This window comes from Anticarsia gemmatalis, chromosome 2 (genome assembly GCF_050436995.1).
Source record: "Anticarsia gemmatalis isolate Benzon Research Colony breed Stoneville strain chromosome 2, ilAntGemm2 primary, whole genome shotgun sequence".
Classification (NCBI taxonomy): Eukaryota; Metazoa; Arthropoda; class Insecta; order Lepidoptera; family Erebidae; genus Anticarsia; species Anticarsia gemmatalis.
Window position 1 is genome coordinate 2,245,796 of NC_134746.1, and position 20,198 is coordinate 2,265,993.

Here is a 20,198-nt window from a genome sequence, read left to right on the forward strand (position 1 = left end):
TGTCATTATAAGATACGAGCTGTTTGAAATAGCGGTGTAGATGTTGATTATTGATTTTATTATTGTAGTATTTTGCAGGCAAAGAAAGTGAAACCAACTAAAAGCGTATTAGAAAGATGTGTAGAAATTTGAATATTTGAAACACATAGAATGAAAGGGATAAGTAAACTAAAAAGCTTAAAATAAATCAATAAATGTTATAGCTTCTGACCGCGAGTTCTCTGCATCACGTGTGATAAGATTGTCTGGGTACAAACTACTGTTTGTGCTAGTTCAAGGTATACGAGGATGCTATGTGTATGTAAATATTAGTAGCACTTAATGTTAAAAAAACGTATATTTCTGTAATTGTGAATCCGTTTCTACAGACTCCGTTATTAGAGAAGCTTTCTTATTTTGGTTGAAAGCACAAAGCAATAAAATTAAATACTATACATGTATTGACAGAGAGGGACTCAAATATAGGATACCATAGACACTTTTTAGCACTTCAAAAACTTTAAAAAATCTATGAAAATGAAACAAAAACCATGACATAATTTGTAACATCAACTGTAGAATCATCTAATGGGCGCTTTAAGCTCTTTCATTGTTAACGACGCTGAACCGAGTGCCAGTCGCAAATGCTTCGTAATATGGGAAGAGCAAACGGATTGAAATGAAAACGAAATGATGAAAAAAAACGTGACCGATTCTACGAATGCTGAGGTCGTTAGGGTCGTGAAAAACTGGAGTGTTGAAGCTTTGTACATATTTCAGCTATTGCTTAATTCTTGCTCTTTTTAGCTCAGTAGGGGCATAAAACTACTCCTCACTACAAAATCAGGTACATAGTGAGTATAACATATGACTTCACATACGCCTTCTAAAAGCTTAAAATCTGTTAAAGTATTTATTTTAAAGCATTAAGAGATAAATAATTTGTATAAAAAATCAAACTTCAATGACCAGTATGTGACACCATATTATTTACTGTAGCCAAAGAGCAATTTACGTAGCACACACCGTATTTAATAAAAACAGAGAGTAACTTGCTATGAATATCTAAATTTAGTCGAAGTAGATCTGCGAATGCTCGGCATTTTGGTTCGATTCAATACTCCGATTTGCCAGTACCTTTATACAAAAGGTACAAATACAAGGTAAAGAAAGATAAACATTTATTCTTGTTCAGTACAATTATGATTTATGTTTTAACTGTTCTTTTGTGAGAAACGTTTTACTTTTCAGATATTTTTACCTTCACCTGGCCATATAAAGTATTTTGGTATAAACGTGTGTCTAAAGAAATAGAGTGATAATCTTGAACTAATGCCACAGTAAATTTTTGTTGAGATTTACTCCAAAAAACATGTTTCCAGAACCAAATTTATTAATGATATTTACGAGAGATTTGACTGTATTAAAAAAATCACGAATATTATTTAAAGAAAAAGCCACCTTAAATATGTTAATTGTATCTTTTTACAACCCTTCTGTAAATAAACCTAAGTTTTCCCTAATTCTTAATGCACTAGTTTCTTCGTGCTTTTTAAAAATGTTAAAAAGCCACAAGGCAAATCTTATATTCTTCCATTTTAGGTTTTTTAATACCAGCCAACCTATTCACATCAACCATAATAATATACTTTAATACGTACAATTTTCCCGTCCGATTCTACTTATCTCCAACTTAAGTTCGCAGTCCAACTCAAATCTGTTTATTATCCACGATTACGGTCCAAATTGAGTTTCTTTTCAGTTCTACTTCAATATGGAAAAAATATGGAATTTGACACTTATTTTTTAAATTAAAATCTTGAGGACTGTTTTTATTCACCGAATATGTCATACTTGTATAGTATTGCCGAACGTGAAGTCCCGATTTTGATATGCGTGTCATGAAAAGTGGTACTGGTAGAACGCGATTACTTGTGGTTACTTTAAAATGGTAAGAAATCGGCATGTTTAACATCAATAATACTATTTAAAATGCAATTTAATTCATAACAATATTTAGTACCAAGAACCGGAAACCTGAACTCGCCGCTAGCTTTTTATGTGAGCTATTTACTTATTTTTAAGATTAAATTAACCCCAAATTTTCCTAAAGTACGATGCAGTCTTTCAAACTATGAAAATATACTAAATAATAGTTTGCAGTTAGGTAATGTATCCGATACATACCAATAGGCTCGCTTGTAAAAACAAGATTAAAAAGAACGTATCGTATAGCTTTTTACTCCTCTGCCTATAACTTATAGTATAACACTCGCATTGATAAAACGCATTCACATTTGTTATCTTGACATTAATAAGTGGCAATGAACGCTGACTTTAAACAACCTTTGTACAAAGATTTTTATATAAAAGTCTAATCTCAGGATCAAAAGGATTAGCACAAAGTTAGACGTAAAACTAAATGTCTCCAGCATTTGTTTTATATCCAAAACTATCTAATAAACAAGGTTTCGTGGTATTATTATTATGGTTGGATGGTTTTATTTTCATTATCAACTATTACTAGTAGTGAAAGTGTCTGCTATAAAAAAAAAACATTCGTCTAGCTTACTATTTGAGTTAACTACTTACTAGTTTGATACTATTACTTTTATCTTATACATTAGGTATATGATTATTTTATGGAGTCGAAAAGATTCATAATCTTCCTTGATAACTATAAAAAGGATCTATTGATTCTAAAGGATCGCGTTGCAAAATTTTATCTTTTTCGTACAAAGATAAACCAAAGATATTAATTATGAATCATTTATCTATATTAGTCCAGCAGTCTCAAAATTAGAATGGACAATGTACTTTTATTTGTACTATAGTTTTCTAATATAGTAAAAGACTAAGGATACATACAAATTATGTATGGATATTGATTATATTTTCCCGAAATTTTCTCAATAAAATTGTCTTTTTCATTCTTACATTATTTTTCATTGCGAATTGTATTCTAATATTTGTCGCTTGGTATTTTCAAATGCAATAGATTTTTTTTACTTATCCCCGCTTACATTTGCTAAGATTATCGGATGAGGGGGATTTAAATAAATATTGTTAAGACGTCTCGCCTTTATGTGATGGAGAATGAATTATTGTTTCAAGGATTACTTGTGGGTGTTAAGATTAGGTTTTATTTTGGGAAATAAACAAAAGCGTTTCTTTAAAATGCGGTATACCTTTTCGAGACACTCTTAGTTACTGTAGTGATTTAAACTAAACTAGTGTGCCTGTAGCTACGCCTACGTTGTTATTTTACAAAAAAATGTATCTCATCTTACCTTGATATACAATCTGTCACTTTGCCAAATTTTATCCAACTCGGTTAAGCCGTTTTGAAACCAAATAATTATATAATTAATGTTAATCACAGTTTGGTTGAGCTGCTTCATACTTATTCTGAAGCACGTACACGTTAGAGAAAAACAACCAACATGAGCATATTACACCAATATAAGCGTAGCTATGCCGAAAGTAAGTACTACGACGTATTTCCAATAGAAATAAACCATTTGATCACAATTCATCATATAGAAACCCTTCAAGTTCGCTCCATTTATCCCGAACCTCTTAATTGATTGTCCTTCGTCGTGAGACGGATCAAGACGGATACTTCCGACAAACGTTCAATTAAACTAACGCCCGCTGATTAACGGATCAACCTTAGATATCAAAGTATCACTAACTAAGATAAGTGATAGTAACGCCTTAAATTAATAACCTATCTGTAGTAAAGGATAACGGCTAAATATGACGTCATATCTACGATTCGCCCTGTAACTTTGGAAAAAGACAGTCAATCTTCAGTTTTTCAATCGTATAATATTACCACATCTTTTCTCGCTTCAGAGTAAGTACCCTCTCTATCGTGTTCATATCTTGCTATGCAATTTAGCTGATTCAAAAGCGGTCACCATCCGATAAACAGTTGAAGTTTTAATTCTTAAAAACTAACTCGTCTGCTACAAAATAATCACCCATCACGGAAACTACAAACAGGTATAACAAAACTCATTAATAATACAAGATACTGTCGGACATCAGCATAAACAATGTCGTAGAACATTTTAAATCCACAATAAAACAACGAAATCTCATCCACAATCGTCATAGAACCTAAATTAGCGTCTACAAAGAACGTAAACAAAAACCGGGACAAAACAGGGGCCAATCTCGGCCACTCAAGCGGTTGTAGACGACATTTTGTTTTTATCTGCACCAAGAAACATTCCTAAATCATTTCGACCTCGTCCGAAAAGAGTTATCAAGATGTTTTGGGGCAAAAATTTCGTCCCACAAAAAAGTTGTACGGTTCCGGACCGAACTTAATTGGGTTTTACAAGTTTCCCTACTTTTTACTCGGAGTGAACATAAAATAAGTATTTTGTTGCTATATTTCTTGACAAATTAATAGATAGCGAGCGTATACGGTTTGTTCCTCGGTTGTTTTTTAGATATGCTGGTAGGAAAGGTAATATTAGATCGGTAAAAACTACATTTTATTGGTGTTAAGATAGTCAAATGTAGCTACGAACTATTTGCATTTGAGCATTTCAATTTATGAACTAGTGTTTCTATATGGAAGCCGTATATATAAAAGAAGTCCTCGTGTAAACCTGCACAACGAAAAGCGACTGATAGTGTTCAATACTAGTATAGATTTAGTTTAAAATGAAAACTATTGATTACAATTTGACGAGATTTTCACACAGACATGACACAATTTTACCTTTAACCCGAGTAACTGTTTCACACAAATTAATAACATAAAATGACCATTATAAAAAAAATACTAATTTCACGAAAAAAGTTTAATTAAGTTATCCAATCTCGAGTATTTGTTAAAGCCAGCATTAGCTAATAAATAGGTATTAGGTCGATATTAGAATATACGGTGGGAATGTCTTTCGCCTTAATGGATCAAATGGAGAAACTTTTTCTCTCACAACTTAATAGAAAAAGGCTCTTCTGAATGGCTCTGCTTTGTTTCCGGTACAAATTGGATTTTTTTTTCTTTTATTTGAATGAATTAAGGTTGCGGTTTTTGTGGATAAGAATCGGAATTAGAATGTCGTGTGTGATAAAGCAGTGATACTAAGGATGCTCTACTTATTTTTGCGCTTTTAACGGAGTAAAAAAGGTAATTGGTGTTTTGTCTTTTAATCTGTGGCCTAAACAGTGTTTTCAACATCCGATCGCGAGGCTCCCGGTCGTCCTAATTATTTTTTTTTGTTGGATATCTACTAACACATTAAGTATATCGCAATTAGGGTCCCCAAGCATCTAATCTCGATCAGAACCTTAAAGATAATATGAGTGGGTGGATGTCATATAGCTATTTCTGTTCTTACAGTCTGTTTAGCCAGATAAAGAAGAGGGAATAAATATATCAGCCTGGCCTTCCTTCCAACCACATAGGAGTCACATTTTACGTGTTGCGACTGCCTATGAGAGCTTTAAGTTACCTGAGGTTTAACACGATACGATACCCTTTGGTAAGACTGGTTGTCATTCGTAACTATGTTAAATGTCCGCTTCCGCTATCGCCACCTCTTACTCTAAACCTGCTTCCCCACTTTCGAGCTCTTCCAAGGCACTCGGTTCTCCAAAGAAAATTGCTTCACTTTCTTAACAGTTGTTTCAAACGACATTATTGATGGTCTAATCTTATTAATCTGTTTAACGAACTGAGAAATTTTACGTCATCCAATAATGTTTTATAATGTATCGGCTTTTGTTCCGTTACAATGAAGAACAGCTTCTATTAATGTTGAAATTAAGATCTATTTATGTTTGAGTTTATGTGGTGTACTTATGACCTTTCTGATAACAATATTTTAAGCGTTTAATGTGATATTGAGAAGGTTTATATCGAAATCTTATATATATGTATTCTTACTCCTCGTACATAACCGCGTCCATTTTCCAATTCTGCTGGGCAAGGGTCTCCTCCCGTGATTAGAGACGGGTTAGGCCATGAATTCACCACGCTGCCCAAGTGCGGTTGGGGACTTGGCATACCTTCAAGAACTTTTTTACAGAACTCCCAGGAATTTCTTCACCGTTGGAACAAGTGACAATTATTTATTAGATTAATGCCAAAAGTTTACTTTAAGCTTTACCTAGCTAAGTTTACCTTTTGGAGGGTCTGAAATACTTTGTCAAAAAAACGCATGGAAACTAACACCCTAGACTATTCTTTTCTCAATATACTCAAACCAAAATAAATATCCAAGTAAACAAAAACGAATAAGCCCTTGATCCTAATTACGTCGCAGGAATAATCCGAAATGCAATCATAGCAAGACGGACCTATCGTAATAGACACCTATATCCAGCTAATAATCTTGCACAGGGCTATGAAACCTTATTACTCTTAATAACCTGCTTTTATTCCTCTATAATAGCGTTAATCGAGGCTATTTCATGCGGTTCTCAAAGTTTTTCTCGATGAATCCTTGCGATAGTGTTTTGTGATTACGAACTTTTGATGTTATCGAGTTGTAGTCTATCGAGTGATTTGTAATTAGGACTTTGTCTGTAAGCAAAGAAAATTACTGGTTAGCAAAATCTCGACTAAGATTTTGTAAGCGATGATGTTTGCTAAAATGGATCATTACCATTCGTCCAATAAAAAAACAGTAATAAATTGCCTCAACGCATAATATGAGGTATGTTAAACTTTTATCTTTACTCCCGTAAATAAAATATAATTTTGGTTATAATTTTATGTCATTCCGTGCAAAGCCTCAAGATGAATTTAATCCATAAAAACAAAACAACATCTAGATACACTAATAATATACTATCACACCCCCTAATTAAAATATTCCACTAAAAAAATTCCCACCGAAAAAATGTTGAGACCCTCAGGCCGAAACCGTGTTCGACACATTTCATGAAATGGCCACAGATGCTTGCCACCATTACAGGCAACCCTTTCAAAGCGTCCGACAGCATCGTCCAACGAAATTACAATTTTCATTGCGTATAATTTGTGACAGTCCTAGGTAAATTAATTCTGGCCAAACGTCGTTTGTTAGACGTATTCTGAATCGCGACAGTTACGACCGAATTGTTTTTGCGATGGGCCTTTTGTGAGTCTATTAATTTTGACTGTTTGTTTATAAACTGGTGTAATGTGTTTAAAATGATGGTATGTTAATCTTTTTGCCGATTTTCGAAGATTAATGTGACAGTATAATGGCCAGCGTGGTGGACTCAAGGCCTATCCACTCCCCTGTCCGGCAGAAGATTGTGGCCAAGCAGTGGGACAACAATGGAGTCAAATAATGTGATGGTTACATTTGTACATTAGCATCATCCAAAATTCATTAAATTAGTTAATGAATTTTCAAAAAGCCAATTAATGTAAGAGTAACCAAACTTTATTCCCGGTATAGTTCTATTTATTTTGTTCGAAATATTATATATAATATTATATTATTACCTTTACATCGTAAAATATCGTTTAACTACGAAATAAGCGTGCCTTTCAACGTGATATACAACTGGAGCCAAAGGTCATCTAAGATCAAACACAATATTTGCATTATAATCCTGTTACAGCCAATATCATCGATAGTTACTACTAAGCATAATAAAACAAATGAATATCACAATAATATTTATTTAATTGCATTAATCCTAATATTTGAGAATCATTTTACACATGTGCATACATAAAACCAGAGAACGTCACTTGGTACGATCCTTACAAACTTAATTTGCTTCATTCACTTCTATACATCTTGTTATACAGGACATACTTAAATTTATTAATTAATCATTTTACATTCCTTGGTATAAACTGCACATCAACATTTAAAGGTCTAACTTGAATAAAGTGATGTTTATACTGTGGAGGACCCAATTCCTTGGTCTTCACTGTGAAGTGCCGAAGAACATGCACTACACCAGCCGCCATTTGCAATTTAGCGTATCTTGCTCCAATACACATTCTATTACCCATACCAAAAGGCATATAGAATTCTTCACGCTGCTTACTATCTTTGGCAAACCTTTCAGGGTCAAAAATTTCTGGTGAAGGGTAAACTCTAGGATCGTTATGTATGTGATAAACAGGAGAAAACGTTTTGGTTCCTTTCTCCACTTTTATATTACCAACTGGTAGAACAGTATCTCTAACACATTGACGACTAATAGTACCAATAGGAGGATTCTTTCTCAAAGCCTCGCTTAGTATTTTGTGTAAATATTTCATCTCAGATATGACATCGTAAGTAATTTTACCTTCATGTTTTTCGAATTGTTCATCTATTTCTTGATGTACCTTTGCTAGTATTTCTGGATTGCGGCCCAGTTCCATCAGCGTAGCAAATATCGCGATAGCAACAGGCTCTACGCCAGCTATTAAGAAGAATACGGCTTGGGCTGTCAAAAGACCGTAAGACGGTTCTACCTGATAACCAGTAGCTGAATCCTTCATAACACCATTCTTCTGTATATGAACACAAATATCAGCGAAATCATGCTTCTTAACATTTTCTTTTTCTCTCTGTTGTATAACTTTGGTTATAGCATCGATTAGAAATTCTTCGTGTTCTTTAAAGAACTTGATACCGAATATTCTGCATATTTTTGGACTGAGATTCATCATAGCAAATCTAAAGTTATTCTTGAACGAAGGCGCCGTGATGTCTTTGGCTACTTGGAGGAACGGCGAGTCGAATATGGATTCTGAATTGATACCGAAGATGGAACCACAAACAGCTGCATTGCAATACGTCATCAGAGTATCAAAGCATCCGCCTTCCCACTTTTGAGAGTTATCTTTCAAATATATCACTAAATCTTGAGCACATTTATCAATAATGTAAAACATGCTCTTTAACTTATTTGCAGTGAAGAGAGGACTCATATTTTGCCGCACTACCTTCCATTTGGATCCGTTAAGGAATAGTAGATTTTCAGCCAAAGTATCTCCTTCTACGCCTTCAATTCCACGATGGTTGAAAGCATTGAAATCCCCTTGTAATACGTGTTGTACATTCTTTGGATGTATCACAAACAATGCCGGTGTCACAACAGATCCGATTCCCACAGCTGGCTCATTTTTATATTCGTTATACAGCATTCCAAAATGTTCAAACAATGCTCCTTTCTGCGTTAAGAAATTCCAAAAAACACCGGTCACTTTATTCTTCGTATGGAACTTTACACCGCGTTTTTTCCAGTACCTTTCATTGTTATTACCGATCAGAAAAACTAGTATTAAGGTTACTATTAAACCTATTAGAATGATTGCTAGGATCATCTTGTAATGTTTACAGATTAAGTTAATGTAACGTTATAATGTGCAGTGAATCTGTTTACTATATTTTATAGTATTAGCTTATCAGTCCGTGTGAAGAGTGCATTGTGTTAACGCTTGTCATCATGAATCGTCATAATTATCTGTTTTTGTTTATAATGTAAAATCTTACATCATTATCTTCAAATGATGTGTCTAGAAAGTCAATAGATATTATGTTATTATTAACAAGCTGACCCGCGTAGTTCCGCTCCCATATGAACTAATGATAATTCGTATAATAAAGAAAACTAGCTGACCCGCGCAACTTCGCTTGCGTCACATAAGAGAATCATAATTTTCCCCGTTTTTGTAACCTTTTTCACTGGTACTCTACTCCTATTGGTTGTAGCGTGATGATATATAGCCTATAGCCTTCCTCGATAAATGGGCTATCTAACACTGAAAGAATTTTTCAAATCGGACCAGTAGTTCCCGAGATTAGCGCGTTCAAACAAACAAACTCTTCAGCTTTATAATATTAGTATAGATTAACAAACATTTATCGATGATTTTTGTCTCCGTAAATTCATATTTTAACACCTATCTTATGTCGAGGCGAACTAATGTGTAATCATTTATTTTAAAACTCCTAGTTAGTAGTGGTACCTAGCACAATAAAACATTATTCTCAACTATCGCTACGAATATTTACACCACATCTCTCACATTATATTTGATACCTAGAATAATACATTTAACTAAACATACAGCCACACAAATAGAGCTTTCTGAGAAATTCTTTGAAGTTCAATTAATTGGCAATTAGTTGAGGTTTAGTCATAATAGTCGAATAAATGAGGATTGAAATGAAACGGTATTAAATGATCGTTTTATATTTATAATAAACATGACGTCTAAATATTTGCTATAAGTGTTAATGAACCATCTTTGAAATCATTTATTGTGTTTACTTTTCTGAAGTCTCCGAGCAAATCTTTGTCGACTCTTTTTTCTCGGTCTTATTTCACGTTCGATCAGTGAAAGCGTATTTTCTGTAGTTACAATTTCTATATTATCATTCCTATAAGCATCTTTAGGTCTCTGAGTAGTGATCGTTGTATCAAAATCATATCCCGCACTTATTCGTCTGACCATTTCCATACTCGTGTTGTTTTGTATATCAATTCTTTTAGATAGAGTTGCTATCATTTGATTAAAAGCTGTAGTATTACTTTCTGCGTTTATGTCAGTATATTTGTTTTTATCGATGTTTTCATTTGTTAAATTAATCGATATAACATTTGTTGTTTCATTGTCATGTATCTGTTCTGTTACTGGTTTTATAGTTGTCACTTTATCAGTAACATTTTCTATTTCGTTTTGCTTCTTACTAAGATTGCTGGTTATATTTGTCACAACTTCGAGTTCTCTATCGATTGTATTTACAGATTTATTAGTATCAAAGCTGCTTTCAATCAGACTGTCGATTAGCTTTTCTAGAGAGAAAGTTGTGTTTTCAATTTCAGATTTTCCTACAACGTAAATTGCTTTTATATCCATATTTTCACTGTCATTGTTGCTCGCATTATTCAGTTCACGTTTGAAATATTTTGGTGGATAATTTATGATATCTTTTTCAGGGAACATGGACATAAAGAAGTTGGAATTTCCTGCCTGGTCTTGTGGTACTCGTTGTCCGCTCAAACGATAGTTAATTTTGTTCTGAGGCCATCTAGTTTTAGACACATCTACGTTGTCTTTCTTCAAAACATCTGACCTCATATTCTTGACTTGTTCTCCAAGGTTGTACTTCAGTTCTACTTTTGGCATCTTCTTGTATTTGAATAGGATCTTGTATCTGTCTTTGAACGGATCTGGTCTGAGATTTACTGGCACTGATTTTTCTGTATTTGTTGGGGCTGGAACCAAAAGAGTTTTATTTAATTAAAGAATCGGTAAATAAGTTTCATTATATTCGTCTTTTAAGAAAATAATTGCATTAATTCGAAAAGACCATCGTTGCGTACTTTCACATTTAAAAATATGACTACGAACTACAGAAACAGTGGAATATGAATTAAAGTATAATTTAATCCGTACCTGCACCTGTACCCCGCACCATAGCAGGTTTACTCTCATCAACATAATTCTTATTCAGATAATCATTAATAAAATCCGGTTTCTCATCTAAAAAGAAAATCGGGTTCGTGTTTTCACTAACTCGGGTTACGGGTAATGGGACTTCGGGTTTTTTATTCGGTTCGGTTTTTTTCAAGCAGCCATTAGGATAACAGTATGTAGGTTGATCGTGACACATTTGTACGCAGACGCAGATTGGAGGAGTGGCATGGAACTCGTTGAAGATGATGTTGAAGAAATGTTCGACTAAAGCAGAATTGTTTGTATTGTCGCATGACGGTTTCGTTGGTTTACGATTATTTGTTGTACTGATTGTTAGGAATTGGCTGCAGGTGTCTGTAAGAAAGTAGACATTTGTTAACAAATAAGTTTATTACATTTCGAAATATCAGGCAAAAGTACGTATTGTATAAAGTTAAACTTATTCAACATAGCGCTGTCCAAAACACTGGAAGGATTTGAATATTATTAGTGATGATTGTAGGAGTAAAAAAAGGCCTCATCGTGCAAGTTTATTTTGAGAGAATGCTATAGAAGCTTCTTCTTTAGCATTTTCGATCGAGCGATCGAAACATCGAGTAGGATTATACAAACTTATATTGACACTAATATATTTCAAAGTAGAAAAGTGTCAAACCTAGAGCTTTAGCGAAAAGCCTAAGGCGTTGCATTAATTTATTTGTTTGTCAAGTACACATTAAACAATGAGGATAACTAAGACGATATTTAGTAACGCCACAAATATGCCAAGATACAAGAATAAAGTGAAGTTGGCACGGAAACTGTTACAAAGTTTGAACTATGTTTTATGAGAACAGAAAAAGTTTGGCTTGAAAATGGCCATAATTTAAACAAGATAAAAATAAAACATCAGTACAGTTCTTAAATCATAAACGAGGATAGTTAGTCTTCTGTTCTAGGATATAAGAAACTACTGACCTACATACATCCATGAAATTCGCGTATACTAGCTAACCTACGTAGCTCTACTTGCATACAAACTTCCATCCCCTTTTACCCCCTTGAAGATTAAAAAATCTATTTTGAAAATTTCATTCAAATAAGCTAAGCCGTTTGAACTTAAAAGCGTAACAGATATATTTTAGCATTTTTATTCCTAGTATTGATCAACACAAAGGACCTAGAATTTTTAAATTATGCACAGACAAAAGAAAAATATATTTTTAAAGGATAGGATAAAGAAGGAATGGAATAGGTTTTCATTCAAAAAATTAATTTTAACGTCCTAGGAATTGAGCTAGAAGATAATATACTTACAATGTATAACACTGAACACAAAAATGGTACAGAAAGTATACTTCATAATCATACTTTCGCTCGCAACGTGACTTACTAAACTAACGACAATGTATCCGAACGAACTGTGGGAACTATTGCGAATACGCAAGTAAACAATAGCATCCTGTTATGACTGAAACCGTAGATTTGAAATTCTGAAGCACTGAACATTGTTGGTCCACACTCGAGTCCTTGGGCGAGCCTTCAATGCTCATTGTTCTTGCTTGAACAGTAATGGGACGAGAAAATTTTCTAGTACTGTGTACAGAACTATGGAATAATAAGTCAATACATTTCGTAATGTGTTGCATTATTACCGGTAGGCTTTTAGCATGTTGATAGGCCAACTAATATCTGGTTCTAATTTTACGTAATATATTTGAGAAGTCATTCAGTTTTCAATGTTTCCTAAGGTCATATTCTTAGGTTTACTGGGCGATGATTTATACATATATCATCTATTATTTATATCAATTGTTTAATAGTCATCTAGCTGCTAGAACTCTCGAAGAAACTAATAGCTTAGCAATGATTCTTTTCGTATCATTTATTTTAATACGCGGTAAGTTTAAAATACTTGGAAATGATTTACAGGTACTGAATATCACAATTCACTCACAAACCACTCACGAACATTTCCAAACGTTTACACAAAATGTTCGTGCGTATGCAGAAATATGGATTCAGCTTAATGCGTAAAGATATTTCGCAAAATCGGAACAATCAACAAAATACTCCGTAACTACACAAAACATTTTTTTAAAGCTTAACACATCAATTTTTTCTCAGTTCTCACGAGAATTTATGAACTAGTTAGAAAACTATTAAGCTTCAAATACTCTCTATATATCAACTACAGTACTATTATTATGCCTACCTATAATATACACAATAGCCTACCTATCTATCAATTCCACCAAACGGAACCTTTGAGTTTCTTAACATAGGTTTATGTAATATTTTCATCTATAACCAAAAGTTTTTTTTTCTAATTATTTTTTGAGTTAACCAACCTGAGCGCACGATGCAAAGGATTATTTATGTTTAGTCGATTATATTAGTATTGAAATTATTTGAAGTAGCCTCGAATTAAAGTATACCTATTATGGCATATGTATATACTTCAGTCGTAATCAGATTTTCTTTTTACTTTATACAAGCATTTAGTTGGGTTTGGTATATTAATTTTTCAATTTATTTCTTGTAGTACCAAAGAAATACATTAATACCAACTATTTCAATCATTTTTGTTTTTCTAAACAAAAACAATAATAATATACAATGACGATACATTTCTCTGGCACGTGTGTCAAAATGCCTGGTCATTCTGACCGTTATAATATTGCAAATCTGTAGAGTCATTCAATGCACTTATTTGTGACACGGGTGGAACACGCACTCATAAATGTCAAACATATAAGTAAGTCCATTTATTTTAGTAACTAAGCACTTTTACTTGCTAAGCAGATATTGTTTTGCGCGTTACACGTAATTCCTAAAGCGTTTTTCTTTTATTTTACTTTATTTAAAAAACCCAGTCAGTCTTCTTCTTGGTCGACCTATGACAAAGTTGTTTAAGCTGCCCGAAGGCCTTTGACATGGCTTATCGACTGTTATCTTAATAGATAACATCCGGGACCGACTTTTTCCGAAGCGCAGAGACGCCTAGTTCAAATACCACTATGTGGTCACCCTGTCAGTTAATACCTATGTATCATAACATCAATATCGAGCATACAAATACAGGATGCAATGGATATTTTACTTCTATGCGCTAATGTAACGATATGGTTCCGTTTATTTTATTAAGCGTTTTCACCTATAAACCTTAATTATAATTTTAAAAGAAAATTATTACAGCGACATCTATGTTCATAAACACAAACTTCTATGTTTATTGCTGTTTTCAACTTGCCGCAACACGATAACCTTGTACAATCTAACATTTACACTAATAGATGGCGTTGTAATTAATTCTCACATATGATCTTCTTTCGTTTATAGTTTCAATATAATATTCGTTATAGTATACCTTGCGACTGGCGTAATGATCTAACGGTATTTGATTTCCTGTGCCGAGTATGGTACAGGACAGACAGGTTTGGAAAGAAAGAGGGAAGGCCTTTGCCCAGCAGTGGGACACTTAAAGGGCTAATTTTAAAAAATACTTTTGAAAATGTTACGATGATTATATCGGACTAGCGGACCCGACAGACGTTGTCCTGTCTAATAAATTAAAAATGAAAAAACATTGTCCAGCGGACATTGTGAATCTAAACCATTCTCAGATCCACTTGAACACACACAAAAAATTTCATCAAAATCGGTCCAGTCGTTTAAGAGAAGTTCAGTGAGATACACACTTACAGAAGAATTATATATAAAGATAAATTGTTCGATAAATTGCAATTAAATACTGGCATTACGTTTTTAAAGGACTGTGGATTATAAGCATCAGTCCAATTCACAAGTCAGGAAAAATGCTTATGGGTTTTTACGATACGGAAATTATAACTTAAATTACTGTACAATTAATAATGTAGGTCCATGATGTAATTATTTACGTCTTGTCACATTTCAAACAGGGAAATCCTTAACCAAATAAGAATTAGGAACAATGAGTTTTCCTACATTTTCCTTCCTTTCCATGCGGTTAGTGGTCAACCTTATTATTGCGATTTATAGACATCTGTAGTTTATTCATTAAAAGTAATTAAATAATTAATTAGAGACTGGAAATCCACTTGTAATATGTGTCTCATGTTCTCTGGATCTTTTTCATAAAGAGCTTTGTTGAACAGCGATCCGAGGCCAACAGCGAGTGCATTTTCATTGCTATTGTAGTTATCTTTTAGGATTTCAAAAAACGATCTGTTCCCAATAAAATATTCCCAAAGCGGTCCTCCTATTTTATGTTTTTCGTAAAAAACTACGCCACGTTTGTTCCAATATTCTTGATTCTATCGTCCTCTGCATTATACGTAGGTAAGTACTTACAAGTATTGATATTGCGAAAAACACTGTGATAAACATTATAAGTCTTTACTATACGAAGTTGTTTTATAAATCGTTCGTTAACTATGTTTTTTTTATATAATTGCATATTGTACATGTACAATATATCGTTTCGGTGATACTCATAGCTCAGGGGTCAATTGACCTCTCATCTATTTTTAAACTTAATGTAAATCTTTGTTATATATTATTATTTCATAATAATGTTTGCCAAGTAATTATATTGATTAATGACCCGAAACAATTAACTTTTAAGATGACTTGCAAATATTTCTTTGTGATACTGTCCAGAGTCTCATGAGAGTCGACATCAAAGTAATTACTATGAGAGCATCGAAAGCCTTTTTTTAAATTCCTAAGTTTGTGAGTATGTAAGGATGTTTGTTACTCTTTCACGCAAATACTACTAACCGATTACGATGAAATTTGGTTTGCAGGTAGCTGAAGACCCAAAATAACACAAAGGCTACTTTTTATCTCAGAGTTCCCGCGGTATCGGGATTTACACGGAAAAGGTTTCCACGCGGACGAAGTCGCGGGTGGCCTCTAGTACACAATATTTTTTTATTTTTATCTAAGACACAGTGTAAAGTGCACGATTTGTTTGCAGTAAAGTTCAAACAATTCGCTAAATTCGACAATAGTTATTTAGTCTTGTACTCATGAATATTATAATGTGGTTCTAGTAAAGATCTTTTTAATTTCGATCAAGTGATTACAAACCTACATGTGTCATGTTATTTAATCGAAATCTCATTGTCATTTTCCTATGATTATGATGCTGTAGGCACGAATTTAATGGCCCAAGTGTAACGCGTACGCGTAAACGTGTACGCAATACGCACTGCACTTATAATAATACAGTTACAAACCTAAAAGACCTGAGTGATAAATGCCCGGTTTCTGAGGTACATTTAGCGGTAGTTTATCTATCCAATACCGCTTTTTATATGACTTTAAACGCTATTGAATAGATAAACTACCGGTAAATGTACCTCAGAAAAGGTTAGTCAACGTTTAGATATAATTACATCTCAAGTTGACACAACAAACATTCTTGTTCACGTAAATCCCATATCGTATTAGATATTAATCATCTCACATAACAGTTTAAAAACTATGACGTGTATGTCCCTATTTTCTGTTATCCTTTTCAACATATTCGTCGTACATCATTGTGACCATATTTTCCTCTTTTAGCGGGATTGGCTTGCTCTTTGGCTATAATTACATAGGTCTTACAGACGAGGGGGACTTTTGTACATAGAAAAAAAAACAGAGAATCACGAATTAAAGAAAACCAATTCAGTCTTAAAAATCCCGTTCAATACCTGCATACTTGATGTATTTTTTATCCTTCATAATGGAATCCGTTACGAAGGATGAAAAAATACGTCGAGGATTTTATCTCATTTGCGCAGGCTCTAAGTGCCTGTCTTTGTTTCACATGTCCCTATTAGGCTAACTATGTGCTGCGGTAGGTAGGTAAGGTTCCTATCTCGTGTAATCCCGGGACTTTTTAAGGCAAGTGACCTTTTGACTCATTAAATACTATAGCCCTCACTTTTTATAATAACGACCAATTTTTTCAAGTCATGTGCCAATCGACATCTGTCTTGTACTTAAAAATAAATATTGAACCCTAAGTAAAACATGGTTTTATTCGTCATACACTTAATAAACTAATTATTTTAATTGGGGTAAACCGTAATATCTTAAGTAACAAACAGTCACAATTTCCCATAGCCATACTCGTGCGCTGTGACGTCACAAGTTGAGGGTAAACAAAGATTTTCCTCACGAGACACGTATGTTTGATTTACATAGTGACATTTATGACGTCATCACTAAGGGATATACAGTATACTAGTGTTTACATGCGGTTTAGTTTATATGTTTTTTGTAAATAGGCACATTTTAAATAGACTCTTCTCCAAAATTGCCCTGACCATAGAGACATTCTTGATTTATAGTGAGATTTTTACTCATTTTTTAATTGAAAAAAACATTAGATAACTTGAATATCCTACATATCAATGTTTAAATACAATATATTTATGTTTGAGTTGAGAAACACGACTTACTACAAAAAGTAGTTTTATAAAAAAGATGTGCAGTTTTTGTCAAATTCCAGCATACGATTAAGATGCTTATTGTAGGAATTGCCTAAATGTACATATTACCTAACCAACTTTATCAATTTTAAATAATATTTATTTGTTCACTTTAACCATACTTTAATGTGTTTCCTTTTACTATTTAATCCACTTTTTTAAAACATTTTGAACACTCGGATTCCTTCAAATAACTTACAACAATCGAGCTTTATGTCCGTCAACTTAAGAATAAAATCAGCACTAAAGAAAAAATCAACAACATACAAACAGACAACTTCACCTACACAACTTCATAATAACGGTAAACAATAACGTTACGTTGATGTATTACGCCACTCGCAATAACAAAATACTAAATAAATAGATCAACCATTTCCTTCTATTCACTTTACTCTTGACCTCAACCAAGAGAAGGCCTTCAAAATGTTTCTGACTGTGGCATTCGCGGTCCTAACATTTGTCCTAACTTACGTTTACTTCCGAGGAATATACAACAAGCGCTATTGGAACAAACGAGGAGTAGTTTTCTACGAGAAACACAAATCTGGAGGACCTTTCTGGGAGTACTTTATTGGAAACAAATCATTTTTTGAAATTCTCACAGACATCTACAATAACCATGAAGACGCTCCGGCTGTTGGCATCGGATCTTTCTTCAACAAGGCTCTTTATGTCAAAGATCCAGTGAACATCCAACATATGACGCATGCTGATTTCCCATCGTTTTACCATAGAGGATTCCCGTATATCGAAGAAGACTTACTGGCACACAACGTTCTGCTACTGCATGGACCGGAGTGGAAACTAATCAGACAGAAATTGTCTCCTCTCTTCACTGTTGCAAAACTGAAGAGCATGTACTACATCATCGATAGAAGTGCTCAGGACTTCGTGGAGTACTTGAAGCTGAACCCAGATAAACTAACAAGTGACGGCTACGATATTACCGGACATTTCTGCGCTGCTGCCATTTCTGCTGCTGTCTTCGGCATCGGTACAAAATCAACTTTCGATTCCCCGTTCTGTGATATGGTACGTGATGCGCTAACACCTACGATGTCGTTGAACTTGAAATTTGTGATCGGTGGCCTTAGCAACGAGTTGTTTGAAGCATTGAAACTCAATCTGTTTGGTAAGCATGAAGATTTCTTCGTTGGAGCAATGAAACAGGTGATCAAACAACGTGAACAAGAGGGAGTAAAACGACATGATTTTGTTGATTTGTGTGTGAATTTAAAGAAGAATGGAACAATGGTTGATCCTGATACTGGCTTCAGTCTTGAGCCTACAGATGAAGTGTTAGCAGCTCAAGCTTTCTTCTTCTTCTTAGCCGGCGTAGACCCGTCATCAGCGACAATGTTTGCAGCTATGATGGAGTTAGGAAGACACCCGGAAATCCAAGAACGAGTACACAAAGAAGTTGATGCAATTTTCGAGAAATACAACAATCAATTAACTTACGATGCTATTACAGAAATGGGATATTTAGACAACATCATCAGTGAGTGCCTTCGTTTATATTCACCAGTTGGTCTAATCACTAGACAGTGTACAAAAGATACTGTTCTACCAGTTGGTAATATTCCCGTTGAGAAAGGAACGAAAATTATTAAACCTGTGTACGAGATTCATCATGATCCGAAGTACTACCCAAATCCTGAAGTATTTGATCCTGACCGGTTCTCCAGAGAGGGAGAAGTTAAAGACATGACTTATCTTCCTTTTGGAAGAGGAAAAAGGTACTGTATCGGTCATAGATACGCTAGAGCTCAACTTTTAAGTGGATTGATGCATTTGCTCAAACATTACTCATTAAAAACACATGTAGGTGAAGGAGGAATCAAATATAATAAGGAACAGACGTTAATTAAATTGAAAAATGTAAACGTTGAAATTATTCCTAGGAATAAGTGATTGAAGGCTTTAATTAAATGTAATGTTTTGTTGCTAATAATACGGGTAAGGATCTGCTTTAAAACTCAGTTAATGCTATAATAATGTTATCTTATTTCATAGTTAAAGTAGCAATTTATAAAGCGTTTCTGAAATGTACCTGTTAAGATAACTAAATAAAAAGTGTTCATGTTGTTTTTTATATATTATTAAACCTTAAATGTTATTTATTTATATGATTCGTAAATATATGTTTAGTATGGAATCATATCGAAACTTTAAGTGTGTACATAAACCATTATTTTTAAATTGTGTTTAATATACTCATATCATTTATTTTAGACATGAATAGAAGGTAAGTAAGTAATTGTAAAGTCACTTATGTAATAATGTCATAAATACATGTAATATAATATACCTAATACTATGTATTTTTCCTTGTTCCTGACAACTTCAAATTTCCCAGGCATTTCATTTGCTTTACCTTGTCA

General features: G+C 33.7%; 3 protein-coding genes across 3 annotated transcripts; 1 reads left to right on the top strand and 2 right to left on the bottom strand.

The window, feature by feature from the left end:
- Positions 1 to 7,608: 7,608 nt before the first annotated feature.
- On the bottom strand, positions 7,609 to 9,289 carry LOC142979148 (cytochrome P450 6k1-like). The gene has a single exon (XM_076123926.1). The coding sequence runs from the start codon at positions 9,263 to 9,265 to the stop codon at positions 7,775 to 7,777; it is 1,491 nt and encodes a 496-aa protein (XP_075980041.1). The 5' UTR covers positions 9,266 to 9,289; the 3' UTR covers positions 7,609 to 7,774.
- An 873-nt stretch (positions 9,290 to 10,162) lies between these two features.
- Positions 10,163 to 11,514, bottom strand: LOC142979122 (uncharacterized). Its single transcript, XM_076123882.1, has 3 exons — positions 11,345 to 11,514; positions 10,636 to 11,163; positions 10,163 to 10,596 (listed from the first exon to the last, which is right to left on the bottom strand). Exons 1-3 carry the CDS (start codon positions 11,364 to 11,366, stop codon positions 10,199 to 10,201), a joined length of 948 nt encoding a protein of 315 aa, XP_075979997.1. The 5' UTR covers positions 11,367 to 11,514; the 3' UTR covers positions 10,163 to 10,198.
- Positions 11,515 to 18,237: 6,723 nt separating this feature from the next.
- Positions 18,238 to 19,728, top strand: LOC142978787 (putative cytochrome P450 6a13). Its single transcript, XM_076123361.1, has one exon. It carries the CDS (start codon positions 18,238 to 18,240, stop codon positions 19,726 to 19,728), a length of 1,491 nt encoding a protein of 496 aa, XP_075979476.1.
- The last annotated feature ends 470 nt before the right edge of the window (positions 19,729 to 20,198 follow it).

Bases quoted from the DNA above. Each gene is read 5' to 3' on its own strand.
- LOC142979148 (XM_076123926.1), bottom strand. From the start codon at position 9,265: ATGATCCTAGCAATCATTCTAATAGGTTTAATAGTAACCTTAATACTA.
- LOC142979122 (XM_076123882.1), bottom strand. From the start codon at position 11,366: ATGGTGCGGGGTACAGGTGCAG. The intron at 11,164-11,344 runs GTACGGATTAAA...TTTTGGTTCCAG, and splicing joins GGTGCGGGGTACAGGTGCAG to CCCCAACAAATACAGAAAAA. The intron at 10,597-10,635 runs GTAAGAAGCAAA...TTACTGATAAAG, and splicing joins AAATATAACCAGCAATCTTA to TGACAACTATAAAACCAGTA.
- LOC142978787 (XM_076123361.1), top strand. From the start codon at position 18,238: ATGTTTCTGACTGTGGCATTCGCGGTCCTAACATTTGTCCTAACTTAC.